This window comes from Diceros bicornis, chromosome 5 (assembly GCF_020826845.1).
Source record: "Diceros bicornis minor isolate mBicDic1 chromosome 5, mDicBic1.mat.cur, whole genome shotgun sequence".
In the NCBI taxonomy this organism is placed as follows: domain Eukaryota; kingdom Metazoa; phylum Chordata; class Mammalia; order Perissodactyla; family Rhinocerotidae; genus Diceros; species Diceros bicornis.
Window position 1 is genome coordinate 31,698,038 of NC_080744.1, and position 27,901 is coordinate 31,725,938.

Sequence of the window (27,901 nt, forward strand, 5' to 3'; positions counted from 1 at the left end):
AAGAAATATCCTGAGTGTCTACTTTCTATCTCGTCTTAGAGGGTGAAAGCCACTTTCCTTGACTCTCAATGTGGTAGATTTAAGCAATGTTGTCCTTTTTGGTGCATGTATTGAAGGCGTTGTTCTCAGAGACAAGTGAGTAGTTGATTTCTTTGTAATAATCATATGTCTGTCTTCCATTATGTCTGATCATCCCACATGGCCCCAAGACAGTTATAAACTCAAAACCCAACCTGACGTGTCTATCATGACTAGCAATTAGAAAATATATGTATATAGTTCCCAAAAAAGTTAGTGAATAATAAGAGCCAGTATGTTGTGATAAATATGTGAGATGCAATGAATATGGCTCTTCAATAAAGCAGTGAATTTGTCTGAATAATGAGGACTTCCCTGTACATTAAGAGCTTTTGGAAAACTAAGACCAAAAGTAAACGAAGGCAAGTAAAAAAAACAAAACAAAACTTCCAAATGTCTCTAGCATTTCCTTTATGAGTCATAAGTATATACAGTCAGCCCTCCCTCTCCAAGGTTCCACATTCAGAGTCAGCCAACCATGGATCTGTATGTGGAGGGCCGATTGTATCTAATTCTGTTTGGCATTCTAAATAAAAGCTTGAAACTTACTTTCTTAATTTCCTTCATAAGGGCTGCTGAGTGTTTGTTTTTCCTTTTCTCTCACCTATGAGTATAAAATATGTTTTTGCAAGAGATTCCTAGAAAAATCTTTCCCTGATACCTGCTACTTCTCTTCCCATTTTCCCCATCTTGGGAAGTTAATAGCCTTACCATTCATCCCTTTCTCAAAACAGAAACCTAGGTGTTATCCTAGACCTTTTCCATCAATTCCCTCATCCAATTGGTGTCTAAGCCCTGTAAATTCCTTCTTTCACCAAAATAGATCTCACATCCTTTCCACTATTCTTTATTCCCATCACTTTGTACAGGCCTTCAGGATCTTTTGCTTAGATTGTTGTAATAATCTCTCTTCAGTTTTACTGCCTTCTAATCCTTTTTCCATGCTGCCACCAGAATGATTTTTCTAAAACACAGAATTTGATCATACAAACCTTTTTGCTTCAGAGCCTGTCACAGCCTCTTAAACTCCATTATTTTGATCTGGCCCTGTCTGCCTCGTTCTAATCTCATTTCCTACCATCCCCTTATAAACTCCCTATGCTCCAGCCATAACTTAAAGTTAAATATGCCTTGTTGTTTCAGATCTCCATCCATCCACACATTTTTTTTTTTTATTACAATGGCTACTCCCACCTGGCAGACTTATGTTCTTCATCCTCTAAGACTAGACTAAGTGTCTTCTATCCTGTGAAGCACCCAAACAAACATAACACTCCTCCCTTTGTTCAGCCGCTGTATTTGAATATACTGTATTATTGCACTGGGCATACTGTATTGCAGCTACTTGTTTTCCTATCACTCTCCCCTCCTAGATCGAGTTCTTTGAGGACAAGAGCCCTAAGAGATGCCATATAAATATTGTTGACAAAAATAAATAAGCATAGTTTATTATTACTATACTATTATAATTGAAAATTTATGGATTTGTAGAGCTTTGGTAAATCACACATAATATAAAAATTATTGAAAGTGTAAATAATAATACCACTTTGGAAAATTGTTGGTCATTATCTCCTAAAGTTGAACATTCACATACCTTATGACCTGACCATTCTGCTAAATATATCCAACAGATATGCATGCACATGTGCATTAGGAATCATCCCTAAGAATTCCCACAAGCAATATTATTTTTTTTTCTTTTTTTTGTGAGGAAGATCAGCCCTGAGCTAACATCTGATGCCAATTCCTCCCCTGTTTTGCTGAGGAAGATTGGCCCTGGGCTAACATCTGTGCCCATCTTCCTCTACTTTATATGGGACGCCGCCACAGCATGGCTTGATGAACGGTGTATCGGTGTGCGCCTGGGATCCGAACCTGTGAACCCAGGGCCGCCGAAGCAGAGGGCATGCACTTAACCGCTGCAACACTGGGCTGGCCCCTTGCAATATTATTCTTAATAGTCAAAACCTGGAAATAGTCCAATGTCCATCAGTAGTAGAATGGATAAATTATGTATTCATGCAATGGAAAACCATATAGCAATGAAAATAAAGCTATGTCCAAAAAAAGGATGAATTTCACAATGTTGAGTGAAAGAAACCAAACATAAAACATAAATACTGTTTCATTTATTTAAAGTTTAAAAACAGGTAAAACAACATAGTATTCAAAGTCAGGATAGTGGGGAAGAAGAAAAGGCTAGTGATTAGGAGTAGGTATAAGACAGGGTTTTGGGTGCTGGCAATGTTCTGTTTCTTGACTGGATGGTAGTTACAGGGATGTTTGCTTAGTGAAAATTTATTGAAATATACATTTGTTTTTGCACATTACTTTTTGTGTGTAATATTTAATAAAAATTATTAAAACTATAAATAATTAAACAATGAGATGCCACGTTTCAGTCATCAAATAAGCAATGACTTTTAAATTTTTAATACTCAAGGCTGGTGTGAAATACGTATGTGCCATAAGATGTGAACCTTCATATCTTCCAGTGGGAATAAAAATTGGTATAACTTTTCTGGAAAGCAGTTTGGTAAGGATTTGGGAATATTTTAAGATCTTAATTCCTTTTGTTGCAGTTATTCCCTATTAGGAATCTGCCATAAAGAGAACTAACTGAACTGTAAATGTCAATGTGTGCACAGTAATATTAATCAGTGTTTTTTATAGTAGAAAATCAACACTAGAGGAATGGATAAGGTGAATTTTATGATGCAATATTATTAAAACTTAAAGATTTTTGTTCATAAAGCGTTTTTCATGATGTAGGAAAATGCATATAAGTTTAAAAAGAATGCAGAATTATAGGTACAGTGTGATCTCACCTATGTTTTAAAAACCATAGTAAACAGACTGAAATATGCAAAGTATGCTAAATGTTTGCAGTTACGTTATGATTATGGATTTTCTCCCTGGTTTTTTGTATTTTTGTGTACTTTTCTGCAAAGAGCAGATATTTTGATAATTTGAGGGGAAAAGCTGTAATTGAAGCTTAACTGAGTCTCTGGCCCTACAGGTTGTTTGTTCTTAATATAGGTGAACAATGCCTTTTGATCAAATCTGCCTATCTTTGTGTTTCTTAATATTCACGTCTGTCTCAATTTTGATTCTCTAACAATTATAAATAGAAAAATTGGGTGAATGTCTCTCTAGTCTTTCAGTCTAAAGTTATTTCCAGATTAAATTTCCCCACTCTTGTTTCTCTCCCAGGTTTGGGGATGCTGTGAAAGGTAATCTGGTGGTGGGTACCTTATCTTGGCCATCCCCATGGGTGATTGTTATTGGCTCCTTCTTCTCAACATGCGGGGCTGGACTGCAGAGTCTCACAGGTGCACCGAGGCTGCTACAGGCTATAGCCAAGGATAACATCATACCCTTTCTCAGGGTGAGTGACCCCTTCCTATGCCCTCTTCCTTTTTCTTCAGGTTTTGTGAGAAACAGTGTGGCCTTCCTAGGCTTAGGAATTACTCGATCATATAATATGAAGTTGTGGGGTTTTAGTACCCTCTAACTCCCTAGTATGAGTTTGTATGTGAGTAGGGTAAAGGTATTTAAAAGATACCACAGTTGTGGGCTGGCCCCATGGCTTAGTGGTTAAGTGCGCACGCTCCGCTACTGGCGGACCAGGTTCGGAACCCCGGGCGCGCACTGACGCGCCGCTTCTCCAGCCATGCTGAGGCCGCATCCCACATATAGCAACTAGAAGGATGTGCAACTATGACATACAACTATCTACTGGGGCTTTGGGGAAAAAAAAGGAGGATTGGCAATAGATGTTAGCTCAGAGCCGGTCTTCCTCAGCAAAAAGAGGAGGATTAGCATGGATGTTAGTTCAGGGCTGATCTTCCTCCCAAAAAAAAAAAAAAGATACCACAGTTGTAGCACTGTTGCCTGTCAGATATCTGAAACTGTAGCATAGAGGAATGAGAGAGCGTTGTCAAACACTCCCCACACTCCTATGTCTGATATTTCCTTTCTATGTACAGGTTTTTGGTCACAGCAAAGCCAATGGGGAACCTACCTGGGCTTTACTTCTAACTGCTGCTATTGCAGAGCTGGGAATCCTTATCGCCTCCCTGGATCTTGTGGCCCCAATTCTCTCCATGTAAGAGCCAGTAATTCTCTTCACTTATTCTTGCTTATGTGATGTTTAATACATGTTGATTTCTGTCAGGCATATAACAGTAGTGATAACAGAGTGAGCCAAGTACAGGTGTAATAATAAATATTCCTGAGAAGTTTCATGAAAGACTAACTTTTATAACTTGTGGTTTCTTCCTACCTATATAACTTTAAAAGTTCTTTGCTTTCATTTCTGATTCCTTATCAATTGGTTGTAGCTTTTACTACTCCTCTTAGCTTTTATTCATTCAGCTGTGACCTGTTGAGGACTTGCTACCTACCTGGCACTGGGCAATATGCTGGAATACAAAGATGAAGAAGACATAGTCTTAAGGAACTGATGGTAGTTAACGAAACCGCTGGTCCTTGTATAGTGTGATGAGTACTGTGGTGAAGGGGAACACAGAGCACTGTAAGAGCTCTAAAGTGAGCCATCTAAACAGACTAGACTCAAGAAGGGTTTTCTGAAGGAAGTGACGCTTGTATCTTGAAGGAGGACTGGTTATTTGCTAAGCAATGAAGGGCTGAAAGATATTCCAGGCAGGGAATTTGTGTGAAGGAATTAAGGGATGAAATAATGCAGCACATCCAGAGAACTGAAAACAGTTTGGCTTTGATAGAGTGGAGAGTGTATGTTGGGGAGTAGCAGAGCAGAGAAGTAGGTTGAGCGAGATCACAAAGGACCTGCAACTTTTACCTGGAAGTAGTGGGTAATCCTTTGAGAACAAAATGATGAGATTTATGTTTTAGAATGATCGATTCGGTATAAAAGATAGATTACAAAGAGGCTGACATTGAGCTGGGAATGCCAGCTGGAAGCTTATTTAACTATTCTAGCAAAGCCGAAATGAGAGCTTCAGCTGAGGTGATAGTGGTAGAGATGGAAGGGAGGAAGAAGGTTTAGAGATTTTTAAATCTGTATAATCCATAGGACTTGATACGTGAATTTGGAACAAGGATAACAGAGAAGAAACAGGCTTATCCCAAGAACAACTGGGTAGAGTGGTTGTGATGTTGGCTGAGAAGAGGACAGAGAAGGATGAGCAGGTTTAAGCTTCTCTACTTCTTAGTCTTGATAAAAATGTAGTGGGCTGGAACAAAGGCTTAAAAACAGCAAAGGTCTCCAGTTATTAAAATAGCCCTTGAAGAATCATTGTACAACAGTAATCATTCCTCCTGTTTTATTCTGCCAGGTTTTTTCTTATGTGTTACCTCTTTGTGAACTTGGCATGTGCCTTGCAGACATTACTTCGAACACCCAACTGGAGACCCCGGTTCCGCTACTACCACTGGTAAGTGCCTTTTTCTTCTTCTTCTTTTTCCCCACATTTGGAGAGAATTCATCATTTAACTAGAAAACTTGGAGACTCTGGGTTCTTGATACAATTTTTTTATTGGCCAGCCATTCCATACTGTCTGTTTCAACTCTCAGTGCTCACCTGAATTCCCAACCTACTACCGTGTTTTTTCATTTATTGCTTTATAATAACTGACAACACCCACTTGAGAATAAAGATCAAAACTATGAAATAACGTTCTTCAGGTAAAAACAGCCTTCCCTTTGCATATCTGTTTTCCCGTTTCCCTCTTAGCTGAGCACTGTATTTCATCCGTTTCTGTCTTTGCTCTCGTATTCTCATGAGTTTTCATTCTCAAACTCTCTTCCTTATGACAGTTTAATTTAATAATTGAGTGTGAGTTTTGGTGTCAGCTGACCTAGGTTCATATGTCAGCTCTACTGTTTCCTGGCTTTGTAACCTTCAAACAAAACACATAACCCTGTAAAATTTCACTTTATTCATTTGTAAAATGGGACTAATAATATTGCCTATCTCATAGGGTTATTTTGAGATAATCTAAAGTGCTTAGCACAGTGCCTGCTACATGGTCAAGTTCTCCATGAAATGTTGCTACAGCTGCTGCTATTGTTTTCAAGTCTCCTCAGTCCTAAAGGAGCTATCACATTTTTAGCTACCATCCCATCGCTTTCCCATTTCTTTCTCTCAGAGCTGAAAGCTCTTTAATATGTCCTGTATGTACCTGTTGCTGCATTCCTCTTTGCTGACTTTCTCCTTGACCCCTTTCGGGCTTCACTTAATCAGTGGTGGGCAGTGATGTGACCTTTATCTGACAGAAATTTAGATCTTCAACTTATCTTAAAACCTGTAATCCTCTTTCTAGCTTTAACTTTAGTTAAAAGTTTATTATGAACTTTTTTTGTGTTACTATTTTGCCTTTTTTAATTTTTTTCTTTTTACCTTATATTTTCATTAGATCTTAATTTGCTTCAGGTTAACAACTCTCCTGTTCATTCTTTGAAATTCATCATAGAGCCAAGAAGCTCATTCTGTATATAGAACTTCAGTAGATGTAGTTGTCTGCCTAATTTATTTGATCAAAACAAAAACAAGCACTTTATTATTAGAGAATAATAATTTCTAATTAATAATAATAAAGATTTCTCTTATGTAACGTAAGAAAACTAATGGCAAATTTTTTTCAGTAGATTCTGCTGTTATGCTAGTAAATGTTCATCAAGTTTTTAGCAATATTTACATGAAATAGTTTTTAAAGATCATAGAGTTATTAATAATTCTGACTACATGTCCCATCCCTGCTTTGCAAAGTAGGTATTAATTGTCCTCATGACTACAGATAATTTTTGTAGCATCCCTATTCATCTGTATGTTTTTCCAGCAATGGGAAACGTCAGCGCAAAGGATGGTGTGGGGCTCAGTGAAGATCTTCTGACTGTTGCCAGTCCATGATAAGATAACCGTAGAAATGGAGAATAAGCATTTAGGAACTTTTATAGCAATTTGGCATTGTCACAGCATGCAACATATGGTCATTTTTCTAATAACTCATTTTTATTGTATTTTACGATAGTTCTGTCTGCAGGATATTGGAATTAAAAAAAAAAAAATCCCTCACCAGTTTAAGAAGCACCTCTAGCACAGGCTTCTTTTTTAGCTGCTTAGAAAAACAATTTTTTATTTGTGTTTTTGTTTTTAATTTTCTAGGGCCCTCTCTTTCATGGGAATGAGTATCTGTCTGGCTCTCATGTTCATTTCTTCCTGGTATTATGCCATTGTAGCTATGGTAATAGCTGGTATGATCTACAAGTACATCGAGTACCAAGGGTGAGTCTGTGGATTTGACCTTGATCAACTGCTAAAAGTATCAAAACTGGCTAGTTTTGTTAGAGCTGGCCCAATGAAAACTGCATTCAAGATCCAGATAACTTCATTCATCCGTACTAAATTTTGCACCCCTAATTCTCTCAGCCATCTTACAGACACAAGCTTTTAATCACAAGGGGAACCTGTCAAGAAAGTGTGAACAGATTAATGAAAAAATTACTAAAATGATGAATATTAAACAAAGTATAACACAAATATAAATATTTTTGCTCATCTATTCAAGTCTCTGAAATGACAAAGAAATTAGTCCTGAATAACTTGGTAACAACTAAGACTTCACCAACAACTTCCAAAAATTAGGAATAAATAACACTCTGATTCAGAAGATTACACTGAGTTTTACTTTCTCCCCATTATTTTCAAAATAACTTAAACTTTGGATTTGTAGTAATTTCCTAATCCAAATTGCTATTTTGCATTACTGCTTTTGAGTAGTTACATAGAAGGACGAATGAGGGACCCTTCCAGGCTTTATTCTGAACTGTTGTGCAGTGCAGTCTGTTGATGAAAGGTAGTATTGATCTGCTTACAGTGAGTTCATTATGTTAGGAAAGAGCATTATATAAATAATTAATATTTTATTAATTTTAATCTTCTACCTTATACATATGTCACTTTTAGATAAAGAAAAAATAAACTTTATTTTTTGCAATTGTACTTGCTATAGTTTTGTTTTGTTTTTTTGTGAGGAAGATCAGCCCTGTGCTAACATCTGCCAGTCCTCCTCTTTTTTTGCTGAGGAAGACCGGCCCTGGGCTAACATCCATGCCCATCTTCCTCCACTTTATATGGGATGCCGCCACAGCATGGCTTGCCAAGCGGTGCGTCGGTGCACACCTGGGATCCAAACCAGCGAACCCTGGGCCTCCGCAGCAGAGCGTGCACACTTAACCGCTTGCGCCAGCAGGCTGGCCCCTGTGCTTGCTATAGGTTAAATCTGTCTCTGCTCTTTTCTCCTTTTTCTCCCAGAGCTGAAAAAGAATGGGGTGATGGTATCCGTGGTCTGTCCCTCAGTGCAGCCCGGTTTGCTTTGCTTCGGCTGGAGGAAGGACCTCCCCACACTAAAAACTGGAGGTAAAGAAATAAACCAAGCTTAGTAGTGTTTGGCACTAGTTAACCCACAGAAATGTGTGCTTCGTTGATTACAGGATAAGGAAATCTCATGACTCAGGAATTGACGTAACAGACCTGTTTTGAACAATCCCAAATCCTTGATCCTTTGTTCACTTTTGTTTATATGATACACTCTCTAGACTTCTACCTTTTTTATTCTTCCTTGAAGATTGATCAATTTGAGGTGATATTGGGAAGACTCAAAGTAACTCTATTCTCTCATCCTATCATTTCCTCTAATCTCTTCCTTCTGTTAAATTACATGTTTTATACAGATCTCCTGAGTTAAAGGGTAGAATTGTCATTCTTTTCTCCAAACCCAAAATGTTTTATCCCCTCCTCCCCCGCCAACCTCTTTACAGGCCTCAGTTGCTTGTATTGCTGAAACTGGATGAAGACTTACACGTCAAGCATCCTCGCCTCCTCACCTTTGCTTCACAGCTTAAAGCAGGAAAGGGTCTTACTATTGTGGGCTCTGTCATCGTGGGGAACTTCCTGGAGAACTATGGTGAAGCTTTAGCTGCTGAGCAGGTAAGAGTAAAGGCTTATTGGCTTAGTGGAATTTAGCTCATGGTTTTGTGATGTTAAGGAGTAAGACCTCAGATTTCTAAGTTAATCCCTTTCCCGAGTGATGTAGGAGGTTTCCTTCTTAGTGCTGACTTTTGAACAGTCATATTTTCCCAAATAATAAGATGACCCAGAAGATAGTAATTTATTCTTTCTTTCATTTAAAAAGCGTTACTAAACCAAAAGATAATCAAGGCTAAGCACTATTTCCAAATAGACTCCAAACATTGACTCAGCCCTGAGAGAAGTCACGTACATAAATCTCTCCCTTGAACTGTGGAGATGGTTCCTCTCAATCTTGTGACAACAAGGAGCAATGGGCAACTTTTCTTCCTCTTTACTAATCTACGTGGTATCATGAGCAAGATGGCTTTGCTATTTCTGATTAGCTTACTGAATATTAAAGTTCTCTGTGAATAAGAAAGTAATTTTCATTCTAATACTTAGTATAAATGATAGAACTAACTCTGTTGTTTGGAGAAACTTTGTTACATTTCAGAATTTTCACTGGATTGCATTTTGAAATTCTTGGAAACCCTAAAAACTAGAAATGCTGAAGAAACATTAGTCCAGAATGATGATAAAAAATAAATAAAAGGCACAGGATTGGGAATCAAGAGACCCTGCTTATTATCCTAGCTATGCCACTGGCTTAATCTGTGCCTTTGGGAAAATCATGTCCATTTTTCACATCATTATTCCCTTCACCTTTCCACCAAGAGGGTAGAGTAAGAGTAAATGAAATATTATCTCCAAATTGGCTTGAATAAATAAAAGAATAGTAAAGCAAATACAACTGTCATCAGTAATCAGTAAATATCAAAAAGGATATGGAAATAGGAAAACCAAAAAGAAAACATACCTGAGAACATTCTAATGTGAAACTGAATCATCGATTGAATTTCTAGTACTAGGAGTCAGGGCATGACTGGGACTGAGGAAGAAAGAAGGTCATGTTCACACTCACCCTGGTCAACTAAGAAAGAGTATTGAATAGTCCCTTGGTGGAGGTCCCTGCTCTGTTTTTTTGGTATGTTACAAGGAAAGAAAAGCAGAAGAGAGGAAAAGGCAGAGGAACTGCATATAGACCACCAGCTGTCTATGTAGTAAGCACTTAGAAAGCAAAAAAGACAAAGGATAATGACATGTCCTTGGGAGAATTTTAACTTTTCGGACTTTTCTATAGGAGTTATGGTCTTATGCAGAGTTTGGAAAGAGGACGGGAATATAATATGGAGATGGAGTAATAGGTTAAAAAAGTCCAGTACGAAACAGTTCAGTGTGAGGTTCTGTCTCTCTTTCAGACCGTAAAGCACCTAATGGAGGCAGAGAAGGTGAAAGGATTCTGCCAACTGGTGGTGGCCGCTAAGCTGAGAGAGGGCATTTCCCACCTCATCCAGTCATGTGGCCTTGGGGGCATGAAGCATAACACGGTGGTGATGGGATGGCCTAATGGCTGGCGCCAGAGTGAAGATGCTCGAGCTTGGAAAACTTTTATTGGTATAAAACACTTCTTATATTATCCTGAGGGCCCAAATAGGGGATATAGTTAAATCCCTGTCATGCTAACCTCACCCCCTAGCCTCCTAAAATAGAGACTATGCCATTGCTGAAGCATAGCCTTATAAGGGCACCTAAATAACCACTGGTAGTTAATAACCTGATTCTGCTCACCTCTCCAGCTATACATTATGTTCATGAATTGTTTATCTCTGTCAAGTCTTAGGTTAGATATTATCTGTGAAATTGCCATGGTTTCATTTGTGATCTCCCACCCTGATATTTTCATAGGAATTGGAAGGATTGTCCTTCAGCATCAAAATCGCCCAAATTCATATATCCTCCCCTTAGAAATGTAGTAATCAGAATATATCTAGTAATGTAAATCATGGTTCTCAATCTAATTATGTTAACTATTCAGATTTTTCTCAATGATTTTTGTTACTTGATGTAACCTGCTATGTAAATAGGACACCTGGCTCAAAGAAATGTAGAAGAGCTTTATCCTTGGTTTCCTGACATGGTGGGAAGCAAGGCAAGGATTCTTCTCTGCTTCTCCTAATTCTCTCTGTTTTCTCCCTAGGCACAGTTCGAGTGACAACTGCTGCCCGTCTGGCCCTGCTGGTGGCTAAAAACATCTCCTTCTTTCCCAGCAATGTGGAGCAGTTTTCTGAGGGCAACATTGACGTGTGGTGGATTGTGCATGATGGGGGGATGCTCATGTTATTACCATTTCTACTTAAACAGCACAAGGTATTTTAGACATCTTTTTAAAAAAGTCTTTCTGGGGCCAGCCCCGTGGCTTAGCAGTTAAGTGCGCGCACTCCGCTACTGGCGGCCCGGGTTCGGATCCCGGGTGCGCACCGACGCACCGCTTCTCCAGCCATGCTGAGGCCGCGTCCCACATACAGCAACTAGAAGGATGTGCAACTACGACATACAACTATCTACTGGGGCTTTGGGGGCAAAAAAAGGAGGAGGATTGGCAATAGATGTTAGCTCAGGGCCGGTCTTCCTCAGCAAAAAGAGGAGGATTAGCATGGATGTTAGCTCAGGGCTGATCTTCCTCACAAAAAAATAAAAAAGTCTTTCTCCCTTAATATCTGTCCTGGTTCACTAGACAAATTCTTCCTCTTTGATTCTGCAGTGTTGGGGCTTAGAATCAGAAGAGATGGGATTATTCTTGGCTCTCCCGTGATCTCAGTTTCAACCTTATGAGAAATAGTTTTCTTTGTAGTTGATACCTACCTATCTCCAGGTGAAATTCAGCAAATTAATGAAGTGCCATATGAGCCCTTGGAAAAAACATTAACAAATGAACACATCTTTTAAAAAAAAAAAAAAAGACCAAAGTCTCTCAAACACTGGAAACCTAAAGGTGTATATCTTACACATATATATGCTCATCCTTTGGTAAGACTAATTAAACTGAAATTTAAAATAGCAAACATAGTCTGCATGGTGTCATCAATATGCTATCTGAATAAAGCACCCTCTTAACATATCACATGCCATCTTTTCCTTTTTGCCAGTTTTTTTCTTGTTACGAAATTAAGAATTCCTTAAAAACTGTATTTAATGTGTTTTTTAATCATGCTTTTGACCTAATAAATAATATAGCAAGCAGGAAGCTAGGAACAAATATTCTGATAATACAGCAAGATTGTTCTAGGCAAAAATGCCTCGTGTTTCAGGAAATAACTCTTTTGCTTTCTTGCATCTAATTTTCCATGTATGTATGGTACTTTCTCAGGTGTGGCGAAAATGCAGCATACGGATCTTCACAGTAGCCCAACTAGAAGACAACAGTATTCAGATGAAGAAGGACCTGGCCACCTTCCTGTACCACCTACGCATTGAGGCAGAGGTAGAGGTGGTGGAAATGGTGAGAAAGCTGAGTTTGAGATCAAAGAGACCACACCTCCCCTGCCGTCCACCCTGTCTTCCTAGACCCGTTTTTGGTTTGGGATATTCTTCAGCTGCAAATGTGGATTAGTCCCTTAATTGCAACAAAACCCTAACATATTGATCTAGATGAGTGGAACATGTATGTGATGTGCCTTTGGTGGTGGTTTTTATTTTTGCTTTCTTGTTTGTTTGTTACACAGCCCTTATATTTCTGCCAGATTTTTGTCTGCTTAATAAAGTTTTATTAAGTTTTAATTAATATATTCATGCTAAAATAACACATAGCTTTTTTTTATGTATAACCTGGCAGTATTAAAAAAAAAGAGAAAGACTAGAGTCTGTGTTTCGTGATTCCAGGAAACATATATGTAATAGTTAGATTATGGAAAAGACTCTCAGGGCTTCTGGATTTGATCTACAGTCTACAATATTGTATTTATGTAGCTCAATGACTAAACAAAATAGGAGTGAATGAAACTTAGGTTGATATTGTGATACTTTCTCTGTTAATTTAGTGAGTGGAAATGAAAATGTATGGTTTGTCCTTCTTTCTCCTTTGTGCTTATTGCCCACTCTGTGTGATATCTTTGGCAGCATGACAGTGACATATCAGCTTATACTTATGAGCGCACCCTGATGATGGAGCAAAGGTCCCAGATGCTCCGACACATGCGTCTATCCAAAACAGAGCGGGACAGAGAGGTGAGACCTTGCTGCATCGATCTAACCTTGGCCCTATGAAGTCTGTCACTGAAAGGGATGATACCGTATTGTTCTCATAGATGACAGATTCTTTCCTTCTCACTTTATCAGTTATTCCACTATAACCACATTATTGTTTCAAAATAATTGAAGATGAAGCATGAGAGAAAATTGGGTATAGAGTCATAGCTGTGTTGGGCCTTCCTCAGGCACAGCTGGTGAAAGATCGGAACTCAATGCTACGATTGACCAGCATTGGCTCTGATGAGGATGAAGAGACAGAAACCTATCAGGAGAAGGTGCACATGACTTGGACAAAAGACAAGTACATGGCATCCCGGGGGCAAAAGGCTAAGTCAATGGAAGGATTCCAGGACCTGCTTAACATGCGTCCGTAAGTTTTCCAGCTCACAAGCTTATCACATAACATAGTATCCTGGTCAGTGCCACAGATGTGACTTTGCCTGGATACACAGGATGGAGTCTCTTCTTCATTTCACCCCAAATCCAGCCATCTCTCTATTGTTTGCCTATGCATATCAGCTACCAATTAACATTCAACACAAGCTAACCATCCTTCTTCCTCTCCATAGTGTGTTCCTGATATAAAACAGTGAAAAATTGTAGAGTGAGAAAATTCAGGATATTAATATTATAAGGAAATCATTTGTTCATTACATTATTCATATTCAAAGAAAAACTCTGTATCTCAAGTTTTTTAAGGTTGGCTCAATGCCTGGTTTTCTCTTTGCCTTAACCACCTGTTTCTTTCCCCACAGGGACCAGTCCAATGTGAGGCGGATGCATACAGCTGTGAAACTCAATGAGGTTATAGTTAACAAGTCCCATGACGCAAAGCTGGTTTTGTTGAATATGCCAGGGCCACCCCGAAACCCTGAGGGTGATGAAAACTGTATCCTTTCCAAGAGTGGAGCTACCAGTATGGGAGATCTTAGTCTGTTTCTTAGATGAGACCACTGGGTAACTGTAAAACTCATTGTCCATGCCCCATTTCCCTCTTGAGGAGGGAAGACTCTTAAAAGTCTTAGGCAAGGATTCTTACAGAGTAGTGAGGTTAATCTCTTTTGGGGGAGTTGTGGGTGTAATATGTTCTCTCTGAACCCTAAAGAGACTTTAGGTGGTATATTTGCAACATGCCTTCTAACATTCAGTGTCCTAGAGACAGAATACCCACATCCTTTCCCCTTTTCAGGCTCTACCCACTTGGCAAAGCCTCTTTCTTTTGGATGGAGTAAAGAGAGAAGCACTTGAAGTGGAACCTCCTCTAACTGAGGGGAAAAAAAGAGATAAAGGTTCTTCCTCATACCCTGATCCCAGGATTGTTTTTATGGGACCCCTTCAGCACTGTAGTGGCGTAGACTGGCCCATTCCCACCAGTAGCATTAAGGAAAAGAGGTTAGAAGAGAAAAGAAAAATCTAACTTGAGCAGCTTCACTTAGAAATTACTTGGGTTCTCTTGAGCACTCTTAGAAGCTGCCCTGTTGTGGCTTTTTCTTCTCTTTTGGCTTATGTTACTATGTAGTGATAACAATTACTTGTGGGTTTCCCTATTTTTTAATAACATTCAGAAAAAATCTGACAAATGAGTCTTATATATGCAAAAAGACTAGATCCCTGGATTACTTCACAGGGTTAAATTGAGTTTAACAGAGTTCAGACTTCTCCAATTCTGAGTATATAATAATTCAAACTAGCAGCTTTTTTTTTTTGTAGCTTTGTAGTAAGATAAAACTCAGATTATCATGACGCCAGGTTGTAAAGTGTGCTCTTCTCCTGCCTGTTTGTCTCCTTGACAAATTCTGAAGACATGGAGTTCCTAGAAGTGCTAACTGAGGGATTAGAGCGAGTCCTCCTTGTCCGAGGTGGTGGCAGTGAAGTGATCACCATTTATTCATAATCTACTCCTGAATGACTCTGCATGGCCTCACCTTTCCTAAAAGGCTTCCATCCTCCATGGAAGTGCCAGCTCTTTACTACCACTCCTATCGACTGGAGGCCTGTGTTCTGTACACATCACACTGAACTCTTGATGAGCTGAGCCTCAAGTACTTGCGCAAAAAAGTACAAATAGAGCTGCTCTTCGCTACCATATGATCTGCTGTCCTTACAGAAGCAGCAAATATCCCCTCAACATCAGAACAATAGTCAGGTCCTAAAAGCCATGTCTGTACCAGTTGAAGGCAAGTTAAGATTAACTAGCTAAGCGAATAAAATGAATTGGCAAAAGGGATGCTAGAAGTTCAACTGAAGACAAAAAGCAAGTACTCATCCAGCATTAAAGATGAGTCTCAGAAGTCATGGTTTGATGATGACACCACAGGAGTAACAGCCAGAGACACAGCCTCATCATAAGAATTCATGGCCAAATATATGGGGACCTAACATCCTTGTGGAGGTAACCTGTGGCAAGCCAAGATGAAAATCTTTTTGAGCTAATTTTCTTTAATACATCAATCCACTGCTCTCCAGCTCTCATTTTATATTAGGGTACTAATATACAGAAACTGAAACATGGCTGCAGCCTCTACTTCTTCCTCCAAAACAAGATTCCCCCAAAATACCAGGTTTAAGTACACATACTGTGTGGTATAGATTTCACCTGTTTCTCAAAACCCATTCTGTGGTTAAGACTGTAATACAGGTAGTGTTACCATGGAAATTGTTTTTTAAAGAGTGGAGTAAAAATTATTTCTTTCAGGTTCTTTTCAAATGACCAAACTAAGGGAACTCCAAAAGGTAGCTACTAAGATTTACTGAAATACAGTCTGTGGTTACCTAAGTGACATGGGCATAACATATAAGCTGTTACCTAAGAAATATAGATGATGATGCACATTGACCAATAGGTTCTCCTTTCCTTCTCCCTTTTATGCCCTCTGGGTTAGCAGGCACAGGTCAAAAATCAAATGAACAAATACTAGGAAGACTGGCTAAAATCCTTCCCTTATAAGCTTTGGACTGTCTTTTAAATGGAGAATCCAGCAGTGGAATTCCAAGTTCTAGAGCCATATTCCTTCCAGAGTGCCAAAGTTACCGAGCTGCTGCTACTCTTCTTACCTACATCACATAAGTGGCATACAGTTGGCATTGGCCTGATTCAAGAAACTTTTCTTTCACTAAGAAACCTGTGGACTCATTTCCAAAGCCATAGTGAAGACTTGAGGCACTCACCTAAATGCCCAGAGTATGAGCATTTTTCTTTTTCCCTTTCAATTTCATTCTTCATTCTGACTGCAGAAATTTGGCTCTAAACTAAGAAATTATCCAAGCCAACAGTCTTCTGCTATTTCAGTTTTATTTTCAGAAAGCTCTGTGTCAAATACATACTTGTGCAAGATTAGCTTTGTATTTGCTAATTTACTGATCACAAAAAACCTGGCTTTCAAGCATAGGGAAAACTACCCTGTGTGGCTGAATGGTAATTTCAAATATGTGAAATCTTCATTTCTTTTACAGGGAAGATATTTAGAAAAACTGTCTGGCCTGTATTCATGGCTGCTTTTGAATTTCACTTTATTAATGATAAATAGTGCCACTCTTTTTTGACTACTCAATAGGATATGGAGCAAGCTGACCTATGTGCCAGCAGACTATCCATTTGACCCTTTTGGACAGAGTAGAAAACCCTGCAATATGGCTTAAGAAATTAGTCATTTTGATTTTGCTCTTCTTTCAACCTCCAGGCCCAGTCAGGGTAGCAAAGCAGACAAAACCTTAGTCTTTTTTTTCCTGCTCCTTCTTGCAGAGGGTAGAAGCATTGTTTACAACTTCCATTGCAACACTCCATTGCTTAGTTGAGTCCAACAACAGTGGGACAGGTTCCCTAGGACCCAAGATATCGAAGCCCCACGCTCTAAAGGTCAGGCTGCCCAGGAATTCCTCTACATTAACACACACCCTCTGGCCCAAGTGATCTTTATATATAATTTTTTTCCATATAGAAAAAATATGAGCAGAAAATAAAGTTAGTTTTAGAAGAGCTTTTTGTGATAAGAGCTCTGTAAGAATCTTTTAAAGAGACAAAGGAATTCGTAGCTAATACAGCCACTGCTTCAGCCCCTAAAACACAAAATCACCATTACACAGGAAAATGGTTCTTAGGCCAGATTTAGACATCTTTGTCTAGAGATGTCTATGTTTCATGTCTGTGTTGCTTATGTTGTTTGTCTGCAAAGGGTCTTATCTCTTTTAATCACTGCAAATAAAGCAATACCGAAAACCTGAGAGAGAATGCACCTTAGGGGAAGGGGCTTTGTGTTTCAAGGAGGAAGAGAAAGGAAAGACCTCCTCCTGCCTTTTGAATAAGATCTAGCTTTTAAGTCTTAGCTATGACTTTACCAGGGCAGGTTATGATAATATACATTCTCCAACTGCTGGCCCTCTGCCTTCTATAGCTATCTTAAAAGCTGAAGTTTGAATTGCAGCATCTGCTTGACAGGTGCCAGGTTCCTCTTGGCAGGGGAAAGATCACTACTTTTATCTTCCATTGCCTCAGATTCCTGTGGCCCCAACAATCCCGCCAATCTTTATTCCCCCCTAAATGTGTTACAAACCCATTATTGTGGATATTAAAGTAAGAGTTATGCTGTAAGCGTATTTATGTGCTCTTTTTGTGTGGTTTATTTTTCTTTTCATCATGTATAATCTGAATCGAGCATCCGTTTCTCACATTTTCCACAAGTGTCTCCAACAGAATTTTTATGTCCCAGCTTGTATTAAATAGAAGTGAAATATTAAGGAAAATAGATTTAAGGGAAACTTGTGCAACTTTTTTTAAGCATTGTTCTCAACCATTTAATTTATTAAAAGGAGATGCTGCTGTGGTTCTTGATTTAGCAGCAACCATTCTTTTGTTTACATAGAGTTGTGGCTTTGTTTTGCTCTGTACTGGAAACATAAATAAAGTTTTCTACATTATTTTCGGTCAAGGGTTGTGGTATAGTTTCTTTGTGTTTGCAGTGACATGTACATTGTCTTTCTAGGATTTGTCTCCTCACCATGGAGAAAAGAAAGCTTTTGGTTCTTTTCAGCGTGAATGATAAGGTTAGTGTGCTGAGGAGGAGCCACGGGGCATAGAGAAGGTTGTAAATGAGATCCAAATAGGCACCAGGTGCTTCTTTCTCAGGTTCACAAAAGCAATCCTCCACCACTGAACTCCATCCTCTGAAACAAGAAAAAGTAAATATTAAGTGGTGAATGAGTGTTTAATCACAAGATCTATTTTGCTTTACCCTTAAAAAATAACAACTTGCAAACTCCTAATGGATCTATTTCTTAAGAAATGAGCTCTAATACCAGCTAATCCCCCACCATCAAATGGGCCAGCTATTTACTGTATATTACAACTGCCCAGAATTTAACTTTTCTTTTCCTTACCTCTGGGGGCTCAATGAAGGCTAACCAATCTGACGCATGTGTAGGCAACAGTCCCATTGACTGGCACTTATAAACAGCCAGTGCCAAACCCATGAGGTTCCCAATGAGATATACCAAACCCTGAAGAAACTTCTGGCTTGAACTTTCTAGCATCTTGAAAGCTGGTGGGGTAAAAGAAAGTGTCAAAACCCAAAGAACTTCTTTTTTCAATATGAATCAATCAGGCCATATATTTAAAAAATATAAATAATATAGACAGACCCATAGTAAGAGCAAATAGGACCATTAAAGGTGAACAAAAAACCGTAATAAGCACTGTTTCCCCCACATGCCACCACCACTACCATCACCACCCTCCACACTCTCCTCCTGCAACTAGGTAAGAGCTGTGCCAAAGATTTCTAATTACGTTTTGCCTAAGAATTTGCCTTTAATTTTTAAAACTTAAGTAAAGGTTATTATTTCAAGAATACTTACTGGCTGATATGGCCATAAGTGCCTGAATGGGTCGCCAAGCCATCATACACACCATCATAGTAGGGAAGATGGAGATAGTATTGCCTGCCATGTACATGATAAAGAGGTTCATGGGAATCTGTTTGAGAGGACCCAAGGCGATGTCCCAGCAGCGCTAAAACAAACACAATTTTAACCTCTGATCATTATTCTCAGTCCCACATTTATCACTGATGTTAAAGTCAAATGAACACAATTCCCAATTCTGTGCTTCTGACTGAGCTAACTCCTGAATTTCACCACCTCTACCCTTCCCCATGTTGCCACAGGAAGCTCACACTTCTAAAGAAAGATAAGGTATCCTCAACATTTGTTGTTTTTCCCTATGGGTTTTTCAGAGGGCATTTTTCCCATGATTTCTGCTAAAGAAAAGATTCCCTGGTGCTGACCCGGTGGCGTAGTGGTTAAGTTCGCATGCTCCGCTGCGGCGGCCTAGAGTTTGCAGGTTCGGATCCCGGGCGTGCACCAACGCACCACTGGTCAAGCCATGCTGTGGCAGCATCCCATATAAAGTAGAGGAAGATGGGCACGGATGCTAGTGCAGGGCCAATCTTCCTCAGCAAAAAGAGGAGGATTGGCATCGGATGTTAGCTCAGGGCTGGTCTGCCTCACACAAAAAAAAAAATATTCCCTACTTTTGCTCTTGTACTTCTGCATCTATCATTGTCCCATCCACAACTGGAGAAACAGATAAATTCACATAGTAGGAGATCAACACACCTCAATAAATAACTAATAGGACAAAGAGACAAATCAAGACACAGAAGATTTTAATGACATTATTAACAAACTTAACCCAACTGACATACAGAACATTACATCCAACAGTTGCAGAATCCACATTCTTTTCCAACACACGAGACATTTACAAAAACTGACTAGTTTCTGAGCCATGGAGAAAGTGTCATTAACTCTAAAAGAACTCAATCATAAAAAGCATGTTCTTTGATTACAATGCAAATAAGCCAAAAGTCAATAACAAAAAGATAACTATAAAATCCTCTATGTGTTGCAAAGCCACTAATCAAGAAATTACAATGGAAAACAGAAATATCATTAGCTGATAACAAAAATACCACATATTAAGACTTGTGGGACACAGCTAGAGCTCTGAGAAATTTATAACCTTAAATACATATTAGAAGACTAAAAGTATCTAAGCATCTATTTCAAGAAGTTAGAAAAAGAATAAAGTTAGAAATGAAAAGGAAAAAGGAGAGCAGAAATTAATGAAATTTTCTCTACATCAAAGAAGCCAAAGGTGTTTTGCTGAAAAGATTAATAAAATCAATACTGTTGAGCCTGATGAAGACAAAAAAAGATAAATATTCATCAGGAATATAAAAAGGGACATCTCTATAGGTCTTGTCATCATACTATGAATTTTGGGAAATAGATAAATTCCTAGAAAAAAATATGACTTACCTAAATAGCATAATTGGAAATTTAAATAGCTTATAACTGTTTAAGAAACTAGTTCTGTAATTAAGCCCAGATGGTTTCCTTTGGCAAATTCTAAACATTGAAGGAAAAAATAAAGCCAATTTTATACAAACTCTTTCAGGGAATAAAAAAAGGAATATTCTACAACGAACTATATGGGGCCTCATAAATACCAAAACCTGACGAGGACACTAGGAGAAAAGTTTACAGACTGATACCACTCATGAACTTAAGTGCAAAAATCCTAAACAAAATATTAACAAAGTAAACCTAGCTATATAAAAAGAATAATATACCACTATCCATTTGGGTTTATTCACATTAAAAGAATAAATGGCCATATTTGTAAACAGTTCCCTAATTCGTCATTTACATAGAAGATCATTTATGCGGGAGTTTAAAAATCAAATCTCCATACAACAAAACTGTTCTAAAAGAAGTATTTTATGATAATCTACCTTTAAAATAAAGCCACTTTAATAATACTTTACTATCATGTATTATTCATATTACACTTTGATGTACTGAGATGAAAAATGATAGGTAGATACTTATCAAGAAAAGCACTGATAACAGCTCTGTCGTTTTCATGTTGCGGAAATCACTGCATTTCGTGCAACAAAGATCATTTAGTATTGAACAATATTAAGGCTGAGAGGAAAGAAAGTGCCAGGCACTGTTCTAGGCACTTGGGAGACAAAATTCTGCTCTTATGGAGCTTACAAGAGTGAAAACGACAGCTAATAAAATAACTACATCATATATATGAATGACATGGAGAAATATAAAGTAGGAAAACAGGATACAGAGTGCCATGAGGGTAGGCTTCACTAAGAAGGTAACATTTGAGAGACCTAAAGGAGGTGAGAGAGCAAGTCATAAGGGTATCTGGGGGAAAATTATTCTAGGAAAAGGGAAAAACAAGTACAAAAAGCCTCAGATGGAGGCTTGCCTAGCATATTTAAGGAGTAGCAAGGAGACCATTCTGACTAGCGTGGAGTGAACAACGTGGAAAGTGGTAGGATATGAAGTGGCTTAGACCAGGATAACAGGTGAAGGTAATAAGAAGCAGTGAGCAGTTAAGAGTAGAAAAGGAGGACTCCAATTGGAAGGCGTTGCCAGATAATTTTCAACCTACTTTCTTATACCTATGTTCAAACACCTTTTATTTTTCCGATCAGTAAGCACTTTGGAGCTGATATGTAAACTACTTTAACACTAATCTCAAGCAGTTGAGCTACCAAACATTCGGGATAACGGCCACGTACAATAAGATATCCATAAGCTGTCTGGGAGAGGAGGGTGGGTGTGTAGGTCAGGACTGGCCCAAGGACTACGGTGACATCTACACCTCTGTACCTTCTCCACAAGGATCCGGTCTGTCTCTTGCACGCTGGTATCAGGCACTTGCTTGTCCAAGTAACCGACTGGGTACAGCGAGTCTCCCTGGCCACCGCCCCGGTCACTTCGGCCCCTAAAGAACCAAACCAAGAAACTAAGGCTGCAACATCCCATACTTAGTATCCACATTTCCTGTTCTACTAATCACAGAAATCAAGATCCTCAGACGCTCCTACTCAGATTAGACCGAGCCCTCTCGCGGGTTCGTCAGGCCCTGGCCTATTGAGAAGACTGAAATAAGCATCTTTTGGACACAGCAACCAACACGGCAAAGAAGCCGCTAGCTCCCCAGGAGACGTCTCTGTGCCACTCCCCCTTTTCAGAGACTTGTTCCTGAGGGCTCAGGTCCTATTCCTCTGGGGCAGATCTGGGGTGGAGGCTCTGTTGTCGAGATTCGCCCCGGCTCCTCACCTGCTGCCTCCTCCAGGCCCGCTCAGCTCAATGGCCCACTTGAAGCGCCGGCCTCGGTTGGCCACCAGACTCCCCTGGGCCGTCATGGCAACTGCCACCTACGAAAGCGGCAAAGCTCTTCACCCTAAAGCGTAGCCGGGGCTCGGGTCCACTGCGCCCGCAACTTCTTCCTGTCTCTCTGCAAGCCCACTTCCGGCGCGTCGCATACGCGTCACTTCCGCCCCGGAAAGCGGCGGGAGGAGGATCGAAGGGAAGGTATTCCGAGCTAGAGAAGTGGCGAGGAGGCAGAGCAGGTGGAGTTTAGCTTTTTAGAGACACTTCAGCGCGTTTTCCTCCTTTCTGAAGAGGCCTGTTTTCTGAGGTGCGCTCTACGGGACAGGGAAAGTCTGTACTGACTCTGCTTTAGGAGTTGAAGCCAAGAAAAGCTTCTTGAGCTCTTCCGTGATCACGGGAACACAAGATTCAGATCTCCGTTTAAATCCTGGCTTCACCACGGATTTTGTGATCTTGAGCGAGTTATTTAGAGTACTGAATGTGCACCGTGTTCCAGGGGTTTTGTGTTTATTATTTAATTTAATTCTCATAGTAATCCCGCGAGATAAATAGTTCTGTCCCCGCTCTGCTCAAAAGCTAGGAGGCAGTGTGGGCGTGGGGAGGTTCGTGGGCTCGAGATTCAGATGGCCTCCTTTTGAATCCTGGCTTTATTCATCATTATGTGACCTTGAACAAGTTAAGTCCTTTTTGTAAACCTCTTCATATGTAAAAGTTGGATAACCTACCTGCTTTCAAGGCTTGTGAGGTTAAATGGAGGAATGCCCGCCACATATGCATGATGTGTTTTTAAATAGTGTACATTATTCGTAGCGAACAGGTTTTGTATTCAATTGTATACCTATATAATAATTTAACCTATTATTGGATATTGAAGTTGTTTCCTGGTTTTTTTCCACCTTAATAACCAATGTTGCTGTGAACGTCCTTGTATGTCTTAGGTTTCCTTAAGTTAAATACCTAGACATGTAATTGCTGGATCAAAGAATATATATATTTTTAAGGAATTTTCATTTAAAATGCCCGCTAGGAAAATTGCACACATTTACATTCCATATGCTTTATAATTTTTTTAAAATTGCCCGTTTGAAAATAGTACTGTATTGCTCTTTAATTTGCATTTCTTTGACTCCAAGGTATATTGATACGGGGTGGGTGTGGGGAGAGGAGGAGTGCTGTGCGAGTGTGGTTAGGAAGCAAGGTTGAAAAGGGCCAGCTAAAGGGCCAGCTAAAGAGTTTGGACCTTTAAAGATGACGGCGATCTGGAAACTCTAAAGATTTCCACCCCTACTTCGCTTTCCGATTTTAGAAATATTATGTGATCATAGTGGACTGTTTAAGGCACGAATGAAAAAGGGTTTTTCCTTTCCAATCCATTCTAAAATGTACATATATCTATCTGAGCATAGAAGACGCAGGTTGTAGACTGCTTTCCTGCTTCTTTCTACTTTTCTGCCTTTATCACATTGTCTCTGATGAACCTTTGAGATTCATCTTAAGCTCCGCAAGTGCCTTGGTCCTATTTGGTATTCCTCTTTGGCCCACTATATTCTGCATAATAGCGCTTACCACATTGCATTGTGTTTGTTGACATCCCCTGAGTACTTACTTTCTACCCCCCACTACATCCTACCCTAAATTCCTTGAAGGTGGAAGCTATATGTTAATTGTCTTTGATTCCACAGCCAGTTGCATTGCACGTAAAGTATTGAATAGATGTTTAGTGAATGTGAGTAAATTAATTAAAAGTAAATATAATACAAAACTGTGAATATACTATTATTACCTTTATGTAAAATAAGATGTAAAAACTAGAAGGAAATACGTTAAAATGTTATATATTGTATCCGGGTAATGGCTTTCATGCAATTTTGTCTGATTTTCAAGCTATTCCTGTTAACGCTTCTTTAATAAATTTTAAAGAAACACTTATGAAAACGTCAGTCTTTCGAATCAGACATTCCTTCGCTTTTGAAGTACTCTCCTCTTTGCTATAAAAATTTTTTAACTGTAACTCAAATCAAAGTTGCTTTGGCCTCACTATGCTACTCTAGGTCGTTTTTCCTTTATCTTAGGAATCCTCAGTATTATTTGCTAAAACATGTTCCAAAGAACATAAGTTATTGGGACTGAGCTGAGGAGGGGTTCCAAGGTCAAATAAATTTGAGAAGTACTACAGATTATATTCTGTGCATACAGCCCAGAGAGTCTCGGTGCTATTAGTATAACATATGAAAACCATGAGAAAGGATTCAATAAAGAATCTCTTAATTTTGTTTCCCAATCTACCTGAATAAGAAACCCATGTTTTTCCTTATACCTATTAACGTCCAAAGGAGTCAATGTTCCATAGAATACAATGGGGGCAACTTGTGTATGCATGCTAGAATTCTTCAGGAGAAAGAGAAAGTTACTCCCTATAAACCTCTGCTTGTTTTTTTTAAGATTATTAGAATCTGGAGCCAGCCCGATGGTGCAGCAGTTAAGTTCGCCCATTCTGCTTCGGTGGCCCGGGGTTCGCCAGTTCAGATCCTGGGCGCAGACCTACTCACCACTCATCAAGCCATGCTGAGGCGGCATCCCACATAGAGCAACTAGAAGGATGTACAACTATGACATACAACTATCTACTGGGGCTTTGGGGAGAAAAAAAGGAGGAAGATAGGCAACAGATGTTAGCTCAGAGCCAGTCTTCCTCAAAAACAAAAACAAAAAAAAAAGATTATTAGAATCTCATTAGAAATAATAGATCCTTTATGGAACTGGAGTTTCAAGTTGAAATAAACTTTTGAGGATTCAGGTGTTTGCACAAATTATGTTTTGCAAGAAAAATAAAGGGAAACCTAGATTCTAATCCTGACTCCAAATTAACTACCTGAGTAAGTAACTTTGAGTTAGGAACTCGCTTGGCCTTAATTTCTTCATCTATAAAATAAGAGACTTATACTAGATGACTTGTAAGGGTACCTCCTAGTTCTAAAATTTTTTTTTTAAAGAAATTTTGCATATTATTCTTTTATATATATTCATAGAAAAAAGAAATGATAAACACATAAAGGAGTAATGAGATTTCAGATCCTTTTTTTTAAGTAATTCTTTTTGTTTGTGTGAGAGGAAGACTGGCCCTGAGCTAACATCCGTTGCCAACTTTCTCTTTTTGCTTGTGGAAGATTGGCCCTGAGCTAACATCTGTGCCAGTCTTCCTCTATTTTTCGCACATGAGATGCCATCACAGCATGGCTTGATGAGTGGTGTATAGGTCCACGTCGTGGATCCAAACCCATGAACCACAGGCCACTGAAGCAGAGCATGCCGAACTTAACCACTAGGCCACCGGGGCTGGCCCTCAGATTATTTTTTTTTTAAATTGTACTTTCCCATGCTTTTCCTAGTTGTCTGCATTGTGCAGGCACCACTTTCAGATTTAGAAAAATATAAATGTTAGTAATTATAACGACATGATTTTAAATCGAAGTGTAATGGTTCTCTGTCCTGGATTCACAAGAGAATCACCTTGGGAGCTCTTTAAAAATACTGGTGCCTGGGCCATACCTCCAGAGATTCGAATTCATCTGCTTAGGGTGGAACATGGGCATCAGTATTTTTTATGGCTCTCTAGGTGATTCTACTGTGCAGCAAGGACTGAGAACCACTGACTTACAGCATTTTGTTGCTCTAAAATAACAAGGTTTGAATTTACACCAAGTAATTTAAACAATCAGTTATTGAGAGCCCCTTTGTATACTTCCCACGGGACTAAACTCAAATTAGAAGATAATGGGAATACTGAAATTGTAAAAATAAATGTTAAACTTCCCTTACTTTGTACGTTTGAGCAAATATGATTTTAATTAAATTGTGAGAAGGCAAACTATGATTCCACAGGTCATATGAGTTGCCTTGTGTGACTTTTACCATTTGTGCCACCTACACGGTTCTTATATTTGTTTTTGTATCTCACTCCCCCCACACACCTCTTTTTAGCGGTCTAAGAAGCTGGCTATTTCTAATACTTCATGCCATTCTCTTCTGAGCAGTTGCATTTAGATTGAAACTTGAACAAAGATATTTTCTATTCAGACAACCAGATTTACAAGAATGGATCCATCTAAAGGAAAAAAAGCTTTCATAGATATGACTTAAGTTTTTGGTCTATGCCATTTAACAATGTCTCTGTAATAATTCTATATGACTATCCTCCCTGGTCCAACCAGTTCCCCCATTGTCCTCTAAAATCTCCTAAGCCTTTTGGCAGCTTCAATAAAATGGGCTTCCATTGCAAGTCCACAGTTATATGTGTATTTAACTATAGTATCATTATTGCCTTCCGAAAAGCACTACTTTATACTATTTTATTCATGATGCAATTTTTTCCATGTCAGTAATGGGGTCGTAACAAGAGGAAACATTTTTCCTCCATTTTGTCTGTTTGAATTTTCAAACCCTTTCAGTGAAAAAAAAAATTTTTTTTGTAAGATCCAAACTTGCTAATTATTGTTGGGTTTCTGCATCATTTCTATGCAGATTACAAATTTTTTCTATTTCTGGTTTATGGCTCTGCAGTGTCATGAAATGCTTCTGTTAGCAGTCATATGAACTAGTAGTTAGTAATACCATTCTTCCTTAGCAATTACCTTTTTTCATTTCAGCAGGCTGTTGTGCAATTCACATTTTAACAAGTACCCATTATAGCACTTCCCTCCAGCACTTGCTTAGGAAGCTGGGAGGATTGCCATTCCCACAGATCCCATTAAAGGATAAGAATGACAAGCACAGCATGAGTCACAATGATATATTACTGATGGCCAAACATGTTGCTTCAAGCTGGGTTACTCTGAATTCATTCTGGTGACTAATTTCAGCTGTCTTGGAAGTGGGCTGAACTGTCTCTACATCAAGTAGCTGAATGACCAGTCCAGGTCCTTTGTGGCATTTTTTTCCTATGTGCTAATTTTAAAAAGCCTCAATTGGTTCAGATGTAAAGCATTGTTTTATAGAGTGAGTTTTTTGGAAGGAGGATTGTTATCGACTGAATGTTAGTGTCCTCACAAAATTCATATGTTGAAGCCCTAACCCCCAATGTGATAATATTTGAAGATGGGGCCTCTGGTAGGTAATTAGGGTTAGATGAGGTCATGAAGGTGGGCTCTCATCATGGGGTTAGGGTCCTTATAAGGAGAGACACAAGAGCGCTTGCTCTCTCATTGTGCCGTGTGAGGACACAGTGAGAAGGCGGCTGTCTACAAGCCAAGAGGAGAGCTCTCACTAGGAACCAAATCAGCTGGCACCTTGATCTTGGACTTCCCAGCCTCCAGAACTGTGAGAAAATAAATTACTTCTCTTTAAGCACCCAGTCTATGGTGTTTTGTTATGGCAGCCCAAGCTGACTAACATAAGGATGAAGTGGGATTCAGAAGAATTGAAGCAGAACAATAGGTACTTTTGGTATTTGAAAGACAAACTCATCCCTTAAAACATATACG

At 39.1% G+C, this 27,901-nt stretch overlaps 2 protein-coding genes across 7 annotated transcripts in view; one reads left to right on the plus strand and one right to left on the minus strand.

Annotated features, from left to right (window-relative positions):
* Window positions 1-17,349, plus strand: part of SLC12A6 (solute carrier family 12 member 6) — an 82,293-nt gene extending 64,944 nt beyond the window's left edge. For all 5 annotated transcript variants that reach the window (XM_058541147.1, XM_058541148.1, XM_058541149.1 and 2 more), the window contains 14 exons: window positions 78-135; window positions 3,295-3,469; window positions 4,071-4,189; window positions 5,400-5,498; window positions 7,230-7,349; window positions 8,379-8,483; window positions 8,885-9,053; window positions 10,394-10,589; window positions 11,173-11,342; window positions 12,343-12,474; window positions 13,092-13,199; window positions 13,409-13,593; window positions 13,979-14,112; window positions 15,026-17,349. In XM_058541147.1, the coding sequence (XP_058397130.1) occupies window positions 78-135; window positions 3,295-3,469; window positions 4,071-4,189; window positions 5,400-5,498; window positions 7,230-7,349; window positions 8,379-8,483; window positions 8,885-9,053; window positions 10,394-10,589; window positions 11,173-11,342; window positions 12,343-12,474; window positions 13,092-13,199; window positions 13,409-13,593; window positions 13,979-14,112; window positions 15,026-15,117 (1,862 nt within the window). In that variant the 3' untranslated portion in view covers window positions 15,118-17,349. The remainder of the gene's footprint in view (window positions 1-77; window positions 136-3,294; window positions 3,470-4,070; window positions 4,190-5,399; window positions 5,499-7,229; window positions 7,350-8,378; window positions 8,484-8,884; window positions 9,054-10,393; window positions 10,590-11,172; window positions 11,343-12,342; window positions 12,475-13,091; window positions 13,200-13,408; window positions 13,594-13,978; window positions 14,113-15,025) is intronic.
* Window positions 17,350-17,816: 467 nt separating this feature from the next.
* On the minus strand, window positions 17,817-22,544 carry EMC4 (ER membrane protein complex subunit 4). 2 transcript variants are annotated; one of them, XM_058541152.1, is made up of 5 exons: window positions 22,368-22,541; window positions 21,915-22,029; window positions 19,074-19,227; window positions 18,597-18,757; window positions 18,261-18,383 (listed from the first exon to the last, which is right to left on the minus strand). In XM_058541152.1, the coding sequence occupies exons 1-5, from the start codon at window positions 22,451-22,453 to the stop codon at window positions 18,348-18,350; spliced, it is 552 nt and encodes a 183-aa protein (XP_058397135.1). In that variant the 5' UTR covers window positions 22,454-22,541; the 3' UTR covers window positions 18,261-18,347. The 2 variants fall into 2 exon arrangements, with proteins under 2 accessions (XP_058397137.1, XP_058397135.1); XM_058541154.1 differs by lacking the exon at window positions 18,597-18,757 and having other exon boundaries at window positions 17,817-18,383; window positions 22,368-22,544.
* Window positions 22,545-27,901: the final 5,357 nt, after the last annotated feature.

Bases quoted from the DNA above. Each gene is read 5' to 3' on its own strand.
- EMC4 (XM_058541152.1), bottom strand. From the start codon at position 22,453: ATGACGGCCCAGGGGAGTCTGGTGGCCAACCGAGGCCGGCGCTTCAAG. The intron at 19,228-21,914 runs GTACAGAGGTGT...TGTTTGTTTTAG, and splicing joins ACCGGATCCTTGTGGAGAAG to CGCTGCTGGGACATCGCCTT. The intron at 18,758-19,073 runs GTAAGTATTCTT...TTACCCCACCAG, and splicing joins ACTTATGGCCATATCAGCCA to CTTTCAAGATGCTAGAAAGT.